Here is a 21,143-nt window from a genome sequence, read left to right on the forward strand (position 1 = left end):
ACTATTTCACCCTTTCTTTTCTGGGCCTGACTCAGGATTGCATGTTTCCTTGAGTGTTTCAGTCTGATTTGAGTTCCCCATAACCTTAGGGTTTACCCTGCAGCAATGCCTTTTATAGATGACTGACTCGCCTCCATTCTGTGCATCTCCTGCCCGTTCTTGGCGTGGCTTCCAGTCGGGGTCTCGCAGGTGCTGTTTGGCCGATGCCACTTCCCAGTTGGGAGGCCTCTGGTACCGTGAGATTCATTGTTTTCCTTGGTCTTACACTCTGCAAGGTAAAAATCAACAGGTACCCAGTGAAAAGTGTGTTTCTTTCCTACATTTCTATCTCTGTTAAAGGCTTCACCATTTTCTTAAGGACCAAGCTGGACAACCTGACAGATTTGAGGTCTCATTCACCCTCTCTTACTCAGCCCCAATGCTGGAAGTTTCGTGTTAGCACTGAGGGAGGAAGTAAACCCCACGGGCTTCGGCTTCAGACTGGATCGACAGAGGCCTCGCTAGGGCACCCTTACGGACACCTCACCCGTGATGCTCGACTTCATGTCCTTCTCTCTGGTTTTATCACCGATGCTTCAGCTTAGACCCACCTTAGCTCTGTTTGCACAGTCGTCATCACATCTGACCCACAACCCCCACTTCTTGCGGCTATAATTTGTCCAGATCAGATGAAGGTGCTAGATTTCTAGACTGTAAACATGCGTAGATTGGTCATGACTTTTAACAAGTCTGCAGGCATCTTTACCATAAAGTGGCCGGTGCTTCTTACCTGTGAGCTCCTCCGGCTCGGGCTGCCTCCGTCGGGGGCTCCCTCCCAGGCCTTCCCTGGATTTGCACACAGCGTGTTGTACCGTCATGCGTGGTTTATGGGTCTGCCTCTCTCCCGAACGCCTTGGGGGCAGAATCCTGTTGTCTTCCTCTCTGCCTGTGTCTCCCTCACTCCCCGCACCCCCACCCAGCATATGCGTGCAGGGCACAGAAGAGATACAAGAGTATCAGCTGTGCGCCTAGGAGCCGGATCCCTCTGGTGCTGCTGTGTCCTCGGCTGGAGCTGTCCTGCCCAGTCCCGCCTGCTGAGTCCTTCCTAGCTAGCTGGTGTTTGCCATATTTGAATACCTCGCTGCTTAGAGCGCAGTCTTTGGACCAGTGGCATGGGCATATCCCCTGGCAGCTGTTGGTTGCAGGCTAATGAGAACTTTGGCAAAGGGCTTATTTGTATTTCTGAACACAGGTCCTTGCAACCGGGCTCAGTGGTCTCTACTCTTCCCTGCCTACAAAGCTTGAAGAGAAGGGCGAGGAATGGCACTGCCTTCTGAAGGACGACTGGCTCCTGCTCCCTGCTCTCGTCCAGTTCATGAACTCCCTGGAGTTTTGCAACGCCGTAATCCAGGTACTGGAGTGCCACGAAGGGGCCCTTTGTCCCGGTCCATTCAGAATCCAAGCATTGTAAAAGATTAGTTTATTAGCATTCCTTTTAAAAATGTCAATGTCTGTGGAATTATTGGTGCTTTCTTTTAAGCATCCTGAATGTCCTTGGATGAACAAAAATGTTAAGTTTACAGGTTTCGGGGAAGTTTTAATTGAGAAGAAAATGAGTGGATTTTCTTTCTCCTCCTTATAAAAAGTGTTAATTCTGTTTTGATTATCCACTTAACCATCAAAAGTAAGTTCAATGCTTGACTCATTAAATAGATATTTTTAGGCTTCTAAGTACACCAAATTATACCACTCTTACTTCAAGGTCTTCTTGGGAGTATACAAAGGAAAACACTTTATTTTGCTTAATGGTGCATACTACATAAAGAATATTGTTATCCCAATTGAATTTAGACGAAGTTTAAGCATCTTCTTAGCAGCACAAATTAAATCTGTGCTTTGAAATTGGTCTGCTTCGGGGAAAAAAAAACAACCACTGAACTCTGGTATATTGGGCTTCTTTATTAGATTTTTACCTTCAGATTTCTTGTTACTGTTTTCAATAAAAATCAGATTTTATATATATTTAAGGATGTAGGGGTTTTTCATAAAAAATGTTTTATTTCTATTCAACATACATATTACCTTCATATTGGATTTATTAAGAAATCAAATTTTCTTTATGTTGATTGTAAGGTGAAAAATGTTAGTTATAATCTGTTTATCTACCAAATAAAGAAATAGCTTCTGGAAGAAAATGCAAGTAAATTACTTTGGTTCCTATCTCGTTTTTATTGCTAAGTCAAAGGAAGTTTTATTTATATATAAGATAAATGGATTATGTCTTAAGGTTTTTTTTTTCCCTTTAATATTACAGTCTATCAACATTTCTTGCAGAAGTATGTGGAAATAAAAAAGATGAACCTATTAGTTCCTTCCCTAATGTACACACAGAGAGAGATTATCAGTAATTTAAAGATCTAGCTTTACTTCCCTAGAAATTGCTTTTCACTTTATTGTTTGATTTTATTATTTTTTTTTTAAGAAAGAGAAGTAAAGCTAACAGGCATGGTTAAAGGCAGAGAAATGATATGTTTTGTGCTATATTTTGAAATCGAGACCATATACTTTTAAGATTTTTTTGTTTGGGGTACTACTGAAATGATTACTCACAAAAGATATTAGTAAAGGCTTATTCATGCTAAATATATTTTAAAAGTCAAATATAGGAAGTGGTGTGCTTTTGGTAATGTTTTCTCCTTTTGAACAGAATCTTATTTTTTATGAAAGGATTTTTGAAGTGCCTTCCTCCTCAATATAAATGATTGGTAAAAACTGTATCTTCAACACAAATTCATTTTGCTAGCAAAATAAATGTATTGAATTGTCCACTTTGACAGTTATACCTTTGTTTTTAATTAGGCACAAGTTAATTGGGACATAGATGAAGTTATGGGGCAAAATTATACTTTATAGTTTGTTAATTTTAATTTATGAGTCCCTATACATATTCAGTCTATTTATTATCTGCTTTTTTTTTTAAGTTGAAACTTAGAATTACCAATTTTAAAATCTGAAAGTCCAAGCTGTTTATACTGGAATAAACTATCTGAAAAAATTACATGGTGGCTTGAAGTCTGGATTATTCTTTGACCATGGAATAAATGGCCAGAATTTGAATTTCCTTTTTGAATTTAGGATGTTCACAGAAATGTGTGATTTTAAGAAGTCCTAAAGATGAAACTCTTTGCCTTTTTCATGACTGCCTGTTTCTCTCTTAGGTGGCTCATCCTTTGATTCGCAGTCAGCTTGTCAATTATATTTACAATGGATTCTTGGTACCAGTCTTGGCTCCTGCTCTCCACAAGGTCAGTGATTGGCTAATGTGATCTTCTTTGTTGATGGTGCAACTGATGGAAACCGAGGAAGGTGACCAGTGTAATTGACTTGATGGTGACTTCAGCCTGATTCTTCTTGTTCCATTCATATTCCACAATTTGAAAGCAGGTCTTTATGATGGTGACAGCTGAAGTCTGTTGGGATCTAGTTGGTGTCGTAGCACACGGCATTGTGAATGTCGAGTAAGATAGTCTACATGAAGATTGTCAAATGACTGTGACTCTAGTGTTTACGTCAGTTCATGGGGAATAGCTCCTTGGAACTCTCCCTTAAGCTGTCCTTGGAGGCCAGGTCTGTCCTAGAGAGTGCAGGGCTTACCGTGGTGGGAAAGGGGCCGGGGTACCACAGGTCCCGTGGATTTGCCGTCTCCTTAATAGAACGTAATTTTTTAAAACAATTTTGTGACAGCAAAAATTGAAGTGAAGCAAGTTAAGGTCCCAGCAAAGGTTGGCTGTCTCATTAGCACCACTCTGGATTCCTTATGATGCTCTCATTTTATAAAATAAATCAACTGATAGCTTTTCCATTGTGAGCTGTCAAGAGACACCCGTGGACATAGAATTCTTTTTTTTTTAAAATATTTTTTTATTATATTATGTTAGTCACCATACAGTACATCCCTGGTTTTTGATGTAAAGCTTGATGATTCATTAGTTGCATATAACACCCAGTGCACCATGCAATACGTGCCCTCCTTACTACCGCCTATCCCATTCCCCCACCCCCCTCCCCTCTGAAGCCCTCAGTTTGTTTCTCAGAGTCCATAGTCTCTCATGCTTCATTCCCCCTTCTGATTACCCCTCTTTCTTTATCCCTTTCTTCTCCTACCGATCTTCCTAGTTCTTACGTTCCATAGATGAGAGAAACCATATGATAATTGTCTTTCTGTGCTTGACTTATTTCACTTAGCATTATCTCCTCCAGTGCCGTCCATGTTGTAGCAAATGTTGAGAAATCGTTCTTTTTGATAGCTGAGTAATATTCCATTGTATATATGGACCACATCTTAATCTAGTCATCTGTTGAAGGGCATCTTGGCTCCTTCCATGATTTAGCTATTGTGGACAATGCTGCTATGAACATTGGGGTGCATATGGCCCTTCTCTTCACTACATCTGTCTCTTTGGGGTAAATACCCAGTAGTGCAATGGCTGGATCATAGGGTAGCTCAATTTTTAACTTTTTAAGGGACCTCCACACTGTTTTCCAGAGTGGCTGTACCAACTTGCATTCCCACCAACAATGTAGGAGGGATCCCCTTTCTCCACATCCTCTCCAACAATTGTTGCTTCTTGTTTTGTCAGTTTTTGCCATTCTAACTGGTGTAAGGTGGTATCTCAGTCTCACCTGAACTTCTAACTGGCTCCCTGCTTTCACCTTTCTTCCCCTCATATCTTATCAGCACAGCAGCCAGAATGAGCCTTTAAACTTGGAGCAGACTATGCCATTCCTCTGCTCGGAACACCCAGGGAATCCCCATTTTTCTCAGTGAAGAAGCCAAAGTCTTCCTACTGGTCTGTAAGGACACTCGTCTGTTACCTGTCTGACCTCATGTTCTCCTGCTCTCTCCCTTGCTCACACAGCTCCAGCCTTGATGCTATTTCTTGAACACGCCAGGCACACACTCATCTGGGGGTCTTTGCACTGACAAGCTCCTCTGCCCAGAGTGTACTTGCCTAGAAGTATTTTTTGGCTCTCTCACTCCTTTCAAGTCTTGTTCAAATGTTGCCTCTTGAATAAGGCAAACCCAACCACCACATTTAAACTACCCCCCCTTCTCCACCTCCATCCCAAGTCCCCTCATTCTGTTCATCCTCCACCCCCTGCCCCCAAAGTGATCACATTCTAACATGCTGTATCGTTGGTGTATTTATGGTTTACTGTCTGTCTCCCTCACTGGGAACGCGAGTTCCATTAGGGCAGGGAGTTAAAAATTTTGTTTTATCCACTGATGTCCTCCCAGGTCCTATGATATTGGCTGACACAGAATAAGTGCTTGATAGCGTACATGGAACGAATGAATGAAAGAACACTGAATATATGTGGCAAAAGCTACCGTGAGTAGTGTAAATGTGACAGAGGAACTAACGGTTCCTTGAGAGCATGCTTCTGAAGAGGTTAAGTAAGGTATAACTACCTCCTGCCCTGGGACTGCTGTGAGGAGTTTAATGTTGACTTTGCTACAAAACACACAGGCATAAAAGAACCTTCTGATGAGAGGGAATCTGGGATCCACAGTCCATCCATCGTCCTTGGCCACAGACTAGTTCTTCCAATAACTTGGGCTATCACTAATAGTAGTTACCATGGAAGAGTCATTGAAGAATACAGGTTTGCAATTGCCTTGTGTCTGCATCCAGCAGAGAGGATCCTGGCTCTAATCCAGCAATGATCATACGTTCACAGAGCACCTGTTCTGTGCAAGGTCGGTGCTGGCGGCTGTGGAGGATGGATCTCCCCACTTTCTGATTGCTGTTGCAAGGACTTCTAGTACTATGTTGAATAATAATGGCGAGAGTGGGCATCCTTGTCGTGTTCCTGATCTTAAGGGAAAGGCTTCCAGCTTTTCCCCATTGAGAATGATATTTGCTGTAGGCTTTTCATAGATGGCTTTTATGAGATTGAGGAATGTACCCTCTATCCCTACACTCTGAAGGGTTTTAATCAGGAAAGGATGCTGTATTTTGTCAAATGCTTTTTCTGCATCTATTGAGAAAATCATATGATTTTTGGCTTTTTTCTTGCTGATAAAATTTATGACACTGATAGATTTGCGAATGTTGAACCACCCTTGCATCCCGGGGATGAATTCCACTTGGTCATGATGGATAATCCTTTTAATGTACTGTTGGATTCTATTAGCCAGGATCTTGTTGAGAATTTTGGCGTCCATATTCATTAGAGAAATTGGTTTGTAATTCTCCTTTTTGATGGGTTCTTTGCCTGGTTTGGGGATCAAGGTAATATTGGCCTCATAGAATGAGTTTGGTAGCTTTCCTTCTGTTTCTATTTTTTGAAATAGCTTAGGAGAATAGGTATTATTTCTTCTTTGAATGTTTGGTGGAATTCCCCAGGAAAACTGTCCTGGCCTGGAGTTTTGTTTTTTGGAAGGTTGTTTATCACTGTTTCAATCTCTTCATAATTAATTGGCCTGTTTAAAAATCAATTTCTTCCTGTTTCGGTCTTGATAGTTTATAGGTTTCCAGGAAGTCCTCCATCTCTTCTAGGTTGCTTAATTTATTGGCATAAAGCTGTTGATAAAAGTTTCTAATAATTGTAAGGAGTTTTTTCTCACTGAATAAAGGGACACATAGAGTATTTAGTTCAGAGAATCTTTGTCAAGTTATTAGAGTTGCCAGCCCTCACAGGGAGATAAGAAATAATTCATCACATGTTGTTTTGATGGGATGCCCACATTTCTCCATCTGGAAGTACCATTTCCGTGGGCTCTCATTTTACAGAATCAAAGATTCCCTTATTATGGCAACTTGAAGCTGTGGTAATGGGGCTTCAAGTTTAGAACAACAGGTCTTCAAAGAAGGTGTTCATCTTGTACCATTTACTGCCTTTTGCGTGTAGTGGCAGTATTTTCCAAAACAGCGTTCTTGATCTGACAGTGTGCTTTGTGTTCCTTCTAGGTTTTAGAGGTAATCTCAGATGTGGTTTGAACATCAAAATATGCATGTTTCTAGATGATTTTAGTGGTTTACGGGCACAGAGGAACCAAGTGTTGGGAATTAAATCTGTTTTGGAAAATATAGGACATATCTTGGGAAAATGCAGACCTCGTGTTTGCTCCAGGTTGTCCTTCTGTTAGTATCTTGCTGTCCTGGAGGTGAGGTGGATGTCTTGTCTGGAAGGTCTCTAAGCTCTGCATGGAGGAATTTTCTGTGATGGGATACAGCATTGCTGCTGAAATTCTTTGGTAGCCATTATCCATATACTCCCTCACACATTTAGACTTTCTTCCTCATTTAGTTCCATGCTTTTCCTCATTGACCAGTTGATATAAAATAATTTCCCAAGTCATTATTGTAATAGTGGTAATTATAATTATTATTTGTTCAGGATATTTTACATTATTATAATTACCATACCTTAATGTTACAAATATTAATGATAACTCTTTATCCGTAATTGAAGATGAGATCCATGTCAGAGACTGTTACGAGGATCCGATGGCCACTCTGTACTACTCCTTCACAGCACTAACCACAAGTGGAATCAAATCATTAGATGGGCAATAACTTGTTTAATGGCTGTCTCCACAGTGCTTTGCCTGTTTCTTGTGGGTAAGGTTCACACCCGCTTTGTTCACTGGGGTATCTCCAGTGCCAAGGACAGAGCCTTGGACTTGGGACGCCGAATAAACAGCACACAGGTGGAATGAGGTTTGCTCAAGGGCCGTGCAGCGTGCTGGCATGTGGTGCATTCCCGGGCAGTGGTTCACAGAGATTTTTAACAGCGCTTTACATATATTAACTAATATTGCTCTTTATTATGCCTGTAATTAAAATACGAGGTGTTTTAAATCATGAAGTTAAGAATATATCTTATTGTGAAAAAAAAATGCAGTCAGTGCTGAGTATGTAAAATGCAAAGGGAACATCACCATATTAGATTTGAATTTCCAGCCCCTAATTAAAATTCCCTAACTTTTATCCATTGCAGGCAATTTCTCCCGGGGCTATTTAGAGTCTAGGGAGAATATTTCCTCCCTAATTAATTTTTCTCCTTGCTCCCCAGTCTTTGTGTGTGTGTGTTTTAATCATTTAGAATGACAATTTTTAGGAAGGAGGCAGGGCAAGGGGGAGGGTGAACAGTCTCTCCTCTGACTCTTGGCTGTCTCAGTGGTTGATGAAGCAGGGAGCCTCCTATGAGTGGTAGGACAGGGGCCCCGAGACAGATGAGGAAAGAAGTCCAGAACTGGGTGTTTCTGGAGGAGTTCCTAGTGAGAGCATCGCCTCCTATAGCCTGTGTCCTCTCCTTTGCCATGGGAAGGGATACCTGGCAGTCTCAGGTCTACTACTGTAGGGGCTCCTGTCTAGATTTTTCATATTTTGTGTCCCTTGCCCTGGTAGAGGAGCCTCATTTCGTATCTTAAATAAATTTCCATTGTGTACTCTCTCAGCTCCCAGTTTATGCATGGCATTTTAGTTACTGGCCATCCCATCACTGTAGGCAGTCTGCAGAGGTGAACTCATTCTCTCCGTCTCATAAATAATAGAAATAAATTTGTACTCAAACATATTCCTACATCACAATCAATTTTCATAAACTATTTCCATAGCATTTCCTAACCAGAGATGAAGTCATTACGAAGGGTTGTGGGTAATGAGAGGTAGGGTGTGGGTGCTTGACAAGTGAAAGTTGTCTCTGCCATCCCTCTCCCCAGTCTGTGTGCATGGTGTAGTGTTCCCTCTGTGAGTCGTTCTGCTGCGCGCCTTCTCCATCCGACGTGGTGTGACCAGTCATTCTTCTGGGTTAGCACAAAGGCGTATTTGATTTTTTGCAAAGGGCTGCACAGTTTTCTGTAGTGTGGATATACTGGTCCATAGTCCCTTATCTACAACTCAAATTCAAAAAGCTTAGAAACCACCCCCCTTTTTTTTAATAATTCATATGGCAGCACAACCTAACCTTTGCTGAACTCATTTGGTGGCAAACCCTTACCTGAGCTGTCTTGAGGCTGTTTGGTTTTGTTCCGCTTGTGTTCATATTTGTATGTTTTGTGGAAGAAATAGTAATGTGTTTGATCGTATGAGCGCTGCCTTGGACCCGCTGGGTTAGTCAAACATGGCGGATGCACACATTACTTTTCTAAACTGTGAAAAGTTTGAATTCCAAGGTATGCATGGTCTCCAGGATTTAGAATAAGAAATTAGAGGCCTGCTTTGGACATTTAGGAAAGGATCAATTTTTGGAAATACGTTTAAAATCATGCTTTGTAAAAGTCACACTAGAAAAAATGATACCATGTTAATATGGATCATTTAGGAATGAGAACTAGACATAGATGTGGGCATCACGTTGTACAAAACGGGTTATTTATGACTTTCGACAGCTCTTAAACCAGCAAGAGCTAGTTCTGTTGTCTCTGTATGTTTAATTTATTAAAGCTAAATTTTCAAGGCTGAATATTCATCGGTATGGTTGTATTAGTCTGGGTTCTCAGAGAAGCAGATGCCAACATAGGGTTAAACGTGCAAGGATTTTATTGGGGAAATGCTTGTGAGAGAGAAAATAGGGAGCAAGGTGCGGAAGGCTGGGAGTTGACAGACTGCAATGCAAATGTGACCCCAAGTGAAGAAGAGGGAGAGGTTGGTTGGGAGTGTCCTAGAGTGCTGTGCAGTCTGAGAAAATCCTCCTCTGATCTCAGGGTTCTGGGACCGGCCGAGTCGGGCTCTGTGCTCAGTGGGGAGCCTGCTTGTTCCTCTGCCCCTCCTCCTGCTTGTGCTCTCTCTCTCTCTCAAAGAAGTAAAATCTTTAAAAAAAAAAAAAAAAGTGTGGTGTTTCAGTGATTTACTGCTCTGTGATAAACTACTCCCTAACTTAGTGACCTGAAACCACCATTTTTTAAAAAAGATTTTATTTATTTATTTTACAGAGAGAGAGAGAGAGAGCACAAGAAAGGGGAGCAGCAGGCAGAGGGAGAGAGAGAAGCAGGCTCCCCACTGAGCAGGGAGCCCAATGTAGGGCTCGATCCCAGCACCCTGGGATCATGACCTGAGCCGAAGGCAGACGCTTAACCGACTGAGCCACCCAGGCGCCCCTGAAATAACCATCTATTAGTATAAAGCACAACTCTCTGGTTCAGGAATTCAGGCTGGGCACAGAGAGGTTGGCTCATCTCCGTTCTGTGATACCTGGGACCTCAGCTGGGATGAGTATAGTGGATGGGGCCTGAATCTCTTGGGGCTGACAGCATGGATGGGTCTCTCTCTCCCTCCATCGCTCCCACCTTCTCTCCCTCAGTCCATAGTCTCTTCACAGGGTTGGCTTGGGCTTTCTCTAAACGTGGCAGCCTCAGGTACTTGGGCTCTTTTTTTATTTGTTGGGGGCTCAAGAGACAGGAACTAGAAGCTGTCAGTCTGGAATCTGCAACAGTGTCACTCCTGCCATATTTTATTATTCACGGTAGCAAAGGGTCCACCCTCTTTCAAGGGGGAGGACATAGACCCCACCTCTTGACAGTTGGAGTGTCAGAGAATTTGTGGGCAGGATTTCCATGGTTACCATCCCTAGGACTGAATGTGTTTGCAAAGGGTCAGAGAGCACTCTATGGAGAGGGCCACCTGACTAGAACCAGGGTTCAGGTGTGGGTCACAACCAACCTGAGACAGTGCCTGAGAGGAGGAGGCAAGGGAAGAAATAACCGACTTCATTCTCCTCCCTTCCTCGGGTCTCCTGCTGGACTCCCTTCGGGTGAACCCAAAGGGAAACCATATGGCAAGGGAACCATGGAAGAAGGTGGCCCACATAGGTCATTTGGGGCTCAGAGCAGGGTGGAAGGGGTGGAGAGTAGACACAGAGAGGCAGATAGAGGTGATCCAGCACGCTTATTTCCTAGCGTCGGCATTTCAGTGTTAATGAGTAGGTACAGTTGGCACCTGTGGTGTGTATTCAGATGTAGTGCTTACGATGCGGTTTAAAATTTTCTAGAAACACATAAGAAAGTCCACTTTTTATAGTTGCTAGTTACCGATTCTGTGTATTGATCCTTGTTCTCTGGAACCTGAGATCGTAATTAGACTTTAATGTGACAGGCAGATATGCTAACAACATACCAGATATAAATAAACAGTGAGGAACTCTCCAAAGCGCAGGTAACAGTCACCAGGTCCGCCTTGTTATTACCCGGTTCACGCAGAAGCAGGGGGTGCGGTGGAAGGGGACGAGACCATGGATCAGAAGATCTGAGCTCTTGTCCTGGCTCCTGGATCTACTGCTCTGTGGCCCCGTGCGAAGCTCTTAGCTTCTCCGAGGCTGTTTCCTGAGCTGCGCGGTGGGGATGGTAAGGTCTTCTTCCCCCCTTACAGGGGCTGGAGATCAAACAGGAGAGCATTCTGAAGATCGTGTGCTGTTATACGCAGAAGTGCTGTCGTCGCTACTCCAGGACAGATTCTGCCTCCTCACGTGCAGTAGAAGGATAACATCATTTGTCCAGAGACCATGTAGTGAGTGTGCGCCCGATGAAAAGCTCTCCGCCAGACCCTGTGGGGAAACGAAGTTGCCTGAAAACCCTCTTATCTCCAAGGGGTTTATAATCTGGGACCCAGGACACTGACAGAGTAACCACAAGAGGGACTAAAATCAGTGCTGTACCAGAGAAGGGAGCCAGGGAGGGTGGGAGCGGGGTGTGGGGCGGACACGGAGCGTCCGACAGAGAGAGTGACCTGAGTGACCTGGGCCGAGCCTTGAAGGTGAGCAGGCGGGGAAGGACGTTCAGGGAGCGAGCGCCCGCAGCAGTCCAGGCTTGGAGGAGTGCATTTTGGTAAAAGTACATCAAGAGGGCCGTGGTGTGCACGGGGGGCGGGGAGAGTGAGGCCTGGGAGAACACCCCTAACCTGACTCCCAGGGCTCGTGAGCATTTGCACCCGTGGCGAGTAGTTTCCGTGCAGAGGAGCGTCGGGGATGAGAGGCTCAGGACCAGTGTGGGGGTGACAAAATACAGCAGCGGGTTTGGGTGGCATTATGGGAAGTGTGGAGGGGAACTATAAAGAAAACAGAAAGGAAGGGGGTTTGGGAGAAGGGAGGGGGCTGAAGAAAATAAGGATACAAGGAACAAGGATCCTAAAGAGAAGGTATTATCCCACTCACTGGCCATAAAACCCTTCCAGACTACCTGAAAGGGATGACCAGCTCTTCCCTGGCTGAACCATTAAATGCATTTAAACGCTGTTGAAAAATATTGGGATTTTAAAGAATTGCTTTATTCTATTCGAGACTTCTGACTCCCTGGTGACCTCCTTTCCCCTTTGACGGCTACTCTGCAGACCCTTCCGGTTCTCCGGTAGAGTCTGTGGGCAACATGGACTTCACTTTCCCCCTTCCTGCCCCGAATACGGGCCTCCGCGGGTCTTGGTCTTCTGCTGGTCAACCCCGCGAGCAGCTGTCAGCTCTACACAGATGGCCAGCAAATCCTCCGCCCCTGGTGGCATCTCTGGCCTGAGTGACCTGCTGAGCTCCTCAAATTTAGAATATCAAAAGCCAGACTCTTAGCTTTCACCCCAGGCTAGCTTAGCATGTCCTCTGCACTTCATGATTTCCTAGTTGCCAGGCCTACATGCCCCATTGTTCTGGAGCCTTTTCTCTTACTCTCCCCTTCTATATACTCACCTTTTTCCATCGGGTTCTTTGGTCTGATCCTTCTGTTTCTTCTCCCAACCTGGTCACTGTCTCACCCACCTTGACCAGGGTTAGGTTTTGCTTGCCTGTCTTGTTGCTACCACTTCTGTCCTCAGATTGTCTTACATGTACGGCTGGGTTAAACTTCCCAAACAGATCTTTAAAGACATCACCCTCCCTCTGAAACCTCAAATGGCTCCCTTTCCTGCTATCTCCTCCGTCTGCACCCTGGGCCATGCCCCTTGCTCCAGGCCTTCCCCCTCCTTGCTTCAGGGCCTCTCCTATACTTAGTCTCTTTCCTTTGCTGGGAATTTTCTCTCCTACTTCTTCTCTTGTCGGGTCTTACTCTCTCTTCGAGGACCAGCTGAATTCCCGTCTCCCCCCTGACCCCCCGCCCCACTCCCGTGGCTGTCCCTGACATGGTGGGTTCCAGGCATCTCTCTTTTCTAGAATTTGCAGCTTAGCGTCTCTGTCAGTCCTTCAGCTCCGAGCATATGCTCCTTTCTATTGTTTGATGTGTTCTTGGTTTTTGATTCTGTTTCCCCACCTCCATCCTGAAACCCCTAGAAGAGTCTATACCTGCAGTTCCCAAGCCGTGTGCCAGGGCTCGGCGAGATACTCTCAGTCTATGAGGGAAGGACAGTGACGTCTGTCAGATACCACGGGAATTACTGGCTTGAAATTGCTGAGTTTCAGCATCGTCTGTACATTCCTTTCAATATGATGGTGGTTTTGCAAAGCTGAGTGTTTGTTGGGTGCCTTGCGTAAAATCGAGTATCACATGACAGCGCGGAACAAGGAAGGAGGTTGGCATTGTCCAGTCTGATTCCGAGGTCGAATGTCGACCAGGAGTTAAGTCGTGAGGACTTCAGTACGTGTTACGTTGTTTGGACTCAAATACTTAATAAATGGATGGTTGTGTGTTTCGTCTGGCTTAGAGGTGCAGTGAAGAAGTTACTGATACGCTGAAAGTGCCATGGACTGAGAAAGTTCTATAGCCTCTGTGTTGTATGCTTTTCTATGCCCTTGGAGCAGGGTTTGGCAAACTGATCTGTGGGCCAGATCTGGCCTGTGGCCCGTTTTTGTATCTGAGAGTTAAGAACGGTTTTACATTTATCTGCAAATGAATGGATAAACAAAATATGGTGTAAACATACCATGGAATGCTATTGAGCCTTAGAAAGGAAGGACGTTTGATACATGCCAGCACGTACATGGGCCTTGAGGACAGTATGCTAAGTGACATAAATGAGTCACAAAAAGACAAAGGCTGTGTGAGTCTACGTATATGGAGTCCAGATGGTAGTCAGACCCATAGAGATGGAAGGTGGAACCGTGGTTGCTGGGCGAGGGGAGCAGGAGAGTTTATTGGGCATCGACTTTCAGTTTTGCAAGGTCAAAAGAGCTCCAGAGAGAGACTGCACCACACTGGGAATGTACTTAACTCTATCGAACTGCACACTTAAACAGTCAGGATGGCAAAGTTTATATTTTATGTATTTTACCGCAATTTTTTAAAAGACTTTTTTTTTTTAACCTTTTTCATAGATTGTTTTTTTTAAAAAAGGAGTATATGACAGAGACTGGATACAACTCACAAAGCCTAAAATATTTACTGTCTGTCCCTTGACAGAAGTAGTTTGCTAACCCCTGCTCTAGGGCCAGCATGGTGTCCCATGTATTTTTGAACTTGGTGATAATACTGGGCTGAGAGAGATGGCCCGGAGAGAGGGTCCTCAAGTCCCTTTCTTTGGTGCTGGCGGCGGTGGTGTTTTGAATGTGGTGATTGGACTGTGTTGTGGCAGATAGAAACGGAAGTGAGGCGGGCTGGTCGGCCTTCTCACTAGCTTGGAAGAATCTTGGTGCAGGTGTGTTGTTTAGGGCTCCTGGGCGGGCAGGAGACCGGTAGACCGTTGGCAGTAGCAGCCAAAGATGGCCTCAGTGCCTGCCCTGACCCCAGCAGGGTTAGAAAGGGGACTAGCAAGGCGTTTGGAGGGGAAAGGGTACATGAATAGCATCCTGGGCTCAGTCATATTATTTTGGTTAAAAATCTTGTGACCTAGTATGTTCTTCTGTTTTGTGGGTTCCTTGGCTCCTTTATTTGGAGACTGTTAGGAAATTGGGGCAGAAGTTTGGGGCTGTTTGTAGTCATTGGAGGCGGAGACATTGAGGGGGGAGTGTGCTGAAGGGAGAGAGGGAGGGCAGGGAAAAGTCATTAATGACACACCATCCTTTCTTGCAGGCAGCTCACAGACACTCGCAGTGATAACCTGTGACCTCAAAGAAAGCCCGTACCTTTTATTTTTATGGTGAGCAGGCTGCTGTTTTCATTCAGCAAGTTATTCCAGACAAATATGCTTGGAAAAATAGAAGCAAAATATCTACCAGAAAACCCAATTTTCCCACCATCTCTTGTGCGCTAAAGCCATGCTCGAACCATCTACCCAGGTAGAATGATTCCAGCCATTTCCTTACAGGCTTGTGCGCTGGTGTGCTCCAAGCCACCGTGGAGCCCATTTGTTTTACAACCTTGTCTTCTAAACACACACATGCATATTCATGACCTGTATCCTGTGAATTCAATAATTCATGGCTTATTGACTTAGGGTGATGGATGGAAGTTTTCTGGGGACTGCGGAAGATGGAAATTGTGAGAGGCTGGGAGCAGCCCCACTTGTGAGTCACCCATTTGCTCTTAGTGTGTCTGTGGGTTGGGTGGGCTGGGACCCCTGTAGAGCCCAACTGGGCTCTCATTAGCGAGGGATGTTTTTGACTTTTATACTTGGTGACACTTGTGACTGAAGGTTTTAAGAGCAATTAAAAACCACCTTCAAATGATCACCACTGCTACATGTTAATGAGCTGTAATTGGGTGCTGAGTTGACGGGAGGCGCGGGCTGACCTCTTAGGTCCCGTACTGTTTTTAGTCTCCAGGGCAGAGTGGGCAGAGCAGCCTGTCACTTAGCTGTCCCTTCGCTCCATTTCTCCTGTCCACCCTTCTTCACGCATCTCTAGTCTGGGAGATGGTGGAGGGGCTTCTGGAGCGGCCGGAGCCTAGAGACCAGTGCCCTGCTCGCTCTTGTGGCCCACTTCCCGTTGCATTTCTGGATGCCCAGCACATCACTCTGCTGTCATCTGCGTCACTTCCCGATGTAAAACACGTTGAAGTTTTATGTCTGGTTCCAGTAATGCTGTAAACTTCACCGATCAGGGCATTCCTTTCAGTGGGAAATGGGAAAAAAGAAGGCATCGAAAACATGGAATTCGGATGCCCTCTTGGCCCTGGAATTTTAAGATTTTGTTTTTCAAATGTGGTGGTTCTTTGCTAAATCTGTTACAGTGTCCCTTGAGTTATGGAGCTCTGAACCAGGCCCCAGCTCTGGGGTGAACCGTATGAAAAAATGTAGTGGGATAATATTTTGGTCTCTCCATTTCATATTTCTACTTATGCATTTCAGTAATCTTTTTATTTATTTATTTAGTTTTTTATTTTATTTTTGTTTGTCAGAGAGAGAGAGAGAGAGAAAGAGTGAGCACAAGCAGGGGGAGTGGCAGGCAGAGGGAGAAGCAGACTCCCCATTGAGCAAGGGGCCCAATGCAGGGTTTGATCCTAGGATCCTGGGATCGTGACCTGAGCCGAAGGCAGATGCTTAACCAACTGAGCCACCCAGGCATCCCAGTAATTTGCTTTTTAAAACCCATTCTCTACATTATTGACCCAAGTGTCCAATCACTGAAGGCTCTAGAATATTATCCTGCCCACCGCCCCCAGCCCTGGTCTGTTGTTGTTGTTGTTGTTGTTGTTTTTTGCTCGTTGCTTATTCCTCTTCTTGTAATGATGTTGAACTATACTTATTCATATGGAACTTTGTTTCTTACCATGCCTGGAGTAAACCAGTCACTTAAAATGATTCTGTCCTCCACCATGCCGAAAGCCTACCTGTGCGCCCACCCGGCCCACAGACCGCCGGTCTGGCGTGAAGTGCAGGGGTCTCAGGGATGCCCTAGAGAAATGAGGTCACTCCTTCTAGAAGCTGCTGCTCTTGCCTCACAGCCTGAGGCAGGCTCCGGTGGTGTCAGGGCAGGGAGACAGGTATTCCCTTCGGGGCCATCTGGCAGCTGGGGAAGCCGCGCGCTGCGGATGCTTGAGCTCGGCGGGAGAGCTCGATGCACCTGCCGCCGTCGCCAGCTTCTGTCATAGCATGGTGCTCCCTGCCTGATGCTGGGGGTCCGGGTATGACTGAGGAGCTGGGGTGGCGGTGGCGGCGGCCCTCACAATCATGCTGCCTCCTCGGTCACCCTGGATTTGGGTAGGAGAGTGCCGCGGAAGCCGAGAGGCCAGATGCAGGGATCGCTGTGGTCTGTCAGTAGTGGCAGGTGAATGACGTAATTAAAAGGCCCGTCCTGTCATGGGCCTGCAGCTATGTGACACGGATCGGCAGTAGTGTTCTGGAACTTGGATTGAAGAAATCATATCAAGCAGGCCAGCTTCAGACAGCCTCAATTAATAATTGCTCTATCCAACAAGAGGCAGCCTTTAAATAGACCTGGAAGATTTTAGTGACACTCATGAGAGGCTTTGGCTTGGAAATCCTTGATTTATTAATTGAGAACTGAAGGTGAGTGTGTGCCATCTAATACAGTCAATTAATGCATTATATTTGATTCATACAATTTGGGGAAGCAATCTAGCTTAACATTTCAAAAAATGGGTCTTGAGGCCAGAGAGACCTTACTTTGAGTTCTGGCTCTTTGCTGCTTAACCAGCAGCGTGACTGGTGAGTACCTCCGTCTATGTGTATATATTACCTATGGGGAAAACAGCACCTACCTTTGTGGGCTCTTGGGAAGACTAAGTGAGGCACTGCATTTAAAGTGCTTATTGTCTCCGGCACTTGGTGCTACACACCTATCGCCTTTTAACTCCACCTGCTGGATCTCTGAAATGACACATCCCTCCCATGACACTGTGTGTTACTGGACAGGGAATCTTGTACCAGTTTTAGTCACCGGTATTTTGACGTTAGATCCTATGTTGATTGTTCCTTCACACATTTCCATCTCATAGCCACACATTTGGATTTACCCTTTCCTTCTTTCTCTCACAATGTGATGTCGATTCAGTCGTACCTAGAATTCTTTGCCTGCTTATTCTGATTCTCAGTGCTGGAGAGTCCCAAGCGTAAGTGTGCAGAGTCACCTGGGAGCTTCTTACTCTCGAAGTCCGGAGTCGCCGGATCTGACTTACTAGGTAGGGCTGACGCTTGCCCTGTTAGCCAGCAACCAGGTACTCCGTGGACCACGCTGGGTGATTGTACTGATCTCGGCCCTTCTGCTGGGACACTGGCTACTTATGCTCTTTCACTGGACGGGGATTCCAAAGACAAGGGTCCCAGTTTTAGGTGTGATCTCAGGGGGCTTCCCCTGGTTAAGGGTCCTGTTTTTTCATCCCTGGTGATCCCTGGGCTGGCAGCCTGCCAAGCCCGGTGAGCGTTAGGTGAAGAGGCAGGGAACAGTGCTTTGGGAAGCCGCGAAGCTTTCCCCAAAGAGCAAAGGCATTCAAAAGGGGATTCGGTCTATCCTGCCTCCCTCTGGTGGGAGCTGTTTTAGCCGTCAAAGCAGATAGCATAAGTCAAAATATGTACGCATCACTTCCAGACTTAGTAGTCGTAGCATCTGAAGGTGAGTAGTGCAAAGACATTGTTGAGTTCTTGTGTCTGGGTTCCAAGAATGCGTTTCTGCTCCCTAGCGTGTGTAGAGTGTTCGATTGTGAGAAGTACCTCCCATTGTTCGGGATGTTGGACACGTGCCATTATTTATACTGTGAAATTAACTCTGCTCTCCTGTGTAATACTGTGAAGATACGTGTGCAGTGATATCGGCACCACAAAAACGCCTTTCACATGGAAATGCGGTCAGCTTGGCAGTAGGGAAACTGGCCACACACTGGTGTTGTGTGTATTACAGAGTCTTATAAGGCGTCATCGTTGTACTGCCGACTGGGTCCCCCCAGATGCCCTGGTGCTGTGGGCAGAAGGGCATGTGCGTGCTCCCTGTAATGAGAGGTTACACGGCAGAGATGGGGTTGGCAGATTTTCTTCATTTCACTGTAACCGTTATTACTTTTCTTTTCACTTCCCGTATTCTAGGTTATTTTTTATTTTTTTAAAGATTTTATTTATTTATTTGACAGAGATAGAAACAGCCAGCGAGAGAGGGAACACAAGCAGGGGGAGTGGGAGAGGGAGAAGCAGGCTCATAGCAGAGGAGCCTGATGTGGGGCTCGATCCCATAACGCTGGGATCACGCCCTGAGCCGAAGGCAGACGCTTAAACGCTGTGCCACCCAGGCGCCCCTGTATTCTGGGTTATTAAGTGGAAAGATGACGCACACAGGCGTTTAGATCCATGTACAAATATACTTTTCCCTTCATCAGTATATAGAAAAGCCGAAGAGAGTAGATTGTTTATCCCAGAGGTATCCCTTGTGGATCGGCTGTGGAACATAATGAAATGTCTAGTGTTTGATGTGGAAAGCCTCTGAGAATGTAGGAATAGATTATAACAGAAGCTATCGGAACAGTCACTTTTTTTTCTAAAGAGAATCTTATAATTAATATCTAAGGTCTAGCGCTAAGTTCCCAGCCTATGGAACCACTGTGTCTTTGAGTATTTTGCAGACTTGGGGGGGCCCAGGTAGGTCACGTGGTAAGCCGAGACCTAGGCATACCGTGAAGTGAATGGAAACCCAGCTCTTTCCTCTAGTTTTGTATATTCACAGAGCAAATAGTGACCTGGCAATGGGATCCACGCCCAACGCCGGCCTCTTGGAGTCCCGGGGGCATCCCTGTCTTTACAATGCTGTGTCTAACGCTGTGCCGAAACAAAAAACCAAACACTGGTCGGAGTAAACAGACGTAAAATAGAGAACAAAGAGGAAGGCCCATTTACTCATTGACATAAACTTAGGCAATGGCGGTGTTGGGGTGACTAGGTTCTTTGCGAGGGATTTAATATGGTGTGAACTTTAGAGTCAGGCTGCCAGGGTCGATACCCCAGCCCCACCACCTGCCGGCTGTGTGCCCTTGGGAGCACTTCCGACTTCCCTGACCGGTTTCCTCCTTTGTAAAAAGCGGGTGCCATAATAGTGCTTCTCTTACAGGACCTGGAGGACTAAGGGGGTTGATATTTTACAGTGTTGCCTGGCACAGAGTTAGTGGTTGGTATGTGTTAATTCTGTTATTACTTTTTAAGTCCTTGTTAGGTATTTGCTGGAGAATCATAGTTTTAGATCACCAGGTAGCTCTTTCATTAATTGGTAATTTATAAAATTTGGCATTTTCCCAGGAGGGAATAGGCAGAGAACCGTGGGCATCCAAGTATAGGAGAGAGAACTCGGAGGCTAGCCTTGGCAGAGCCCAGTTATCTGAATGTTTTCCCAGGCTAACCCTGAACTTCCTCCCATCTCCCTCCCCACAGACGGACTACTCCAGCTGTCTTGGACCATGTGCTGTATATCCAGTATGAACTGGGTTTCCACTTAATTGCCAGTGCTTATGCCTTTCCTTTCCTTGAGATACCTTTCTCTTCCATCTATACTTATCTAAATATTTCTCATCCTCCAGCGTCCCGAACACATGCCACCTCCTTCCGAAAATCTTTCTGATCAAGCCAGGCATAGGCAATCCCTCTTCACATCTTTAGAATTTTGTTGGTATCACTCACGTGGCACTTAAAGATTACCTTGTACGATCATTATGCGTTTACTGTGTCTTACCTCTCCTACCAGGTGGCAAATGTCATGAGAGTAATGACTATATGTATTTATTTTTATGTCCATTTATCGTGCAAATATTACAGCAGCATGTCTAGCACACTGCCTTGTCCATACAGGTATTTTGCTGTTTTCTGAGTAAGCGAATGTTTGGACATAGATATGGTGACTAGGTAGTGATGTGTGTGTGAAGCAAATGTGAGGGAGAGAGGGGAGAAAGGTAAGGGGAGATTACGTAGTAGGAGCTGTGGGGGGTCTCGTCGGGCTGATGAACTGATGTTTGACAGCCAGCACTCTGGGGTGGCATGGAGTGGGAACAGAGTGAGGTGCTTGAGGGGAGGGGTGTTTAGGGTCGGCCAGACATGGCTTTCGCTGAAAATGAGATACCTCTTATTTGTTGCGGAAGTCCACTATGGGAATGACCAGATTTGAGACAGATATTGGTGGAACAATGTAAAGGAAGATACGGAATTTTCTAGAAAGAAGCAGAAGGAAAATGAATAAAAAAGTATTACTCAAGCATCAGTGATGGTTCTAAGATTCATATTTAAAATGTGCTCTCCACATCTAGAATTGACATCGTCCAAAGTGGGAGAACTTTTCTTTATTGTTTTTGGCTTGAGTTGCCTAGGAGCTGCTATCATGATAAAAATATTTGGCAGCATATCATTTTCATGGGTATTTATCAAGACATTCAGCTCTCTGGA

The 21,143-nt window shown here is 45.2% G+C and overlaps 1 protein-coding gene across 1 annotated transcript in view; it reads left to right on the forward strand.

Moving 5' to 3' along the window:
* FHIP1A (FHF complex subunit HOOK interacting protein 1A) overlaps positions 1-21,143 on the forward strand; it is a 168,807-nt gene that overhangs the window by 105,441 nt on the left and 42,223 nt on the right. The window contains exons 4-5 of the mRNA XM_040626358.1: positions 1,232-1,390; positions 3,198-3,284. Of these exons, the coding sequence (XP_040482292.1) occupies positions 1,232-1,390; positions 3,198-3,284 (246 nt within the window). The remainder of the gene's footprint in view (positions 1-1,231; positions 1,391-3,197; positions 3,285-21,143) is intronic.

This window comes from Ursus maritimus, unplaced genomic scaffold (assembly GCF_017311325.1).
Source record: "Ursus maritimus isolate PB19 unplaced genomic scaffold, ASM1731132v1 scaffold_11, whole genome shotgun sequence".
NCBI classification, from domain to species: Eukaryota; Metazoa; Chordata; class Mammalia; order Carnivora; family Ursidae; genus Ursus; species Ursus maritimus.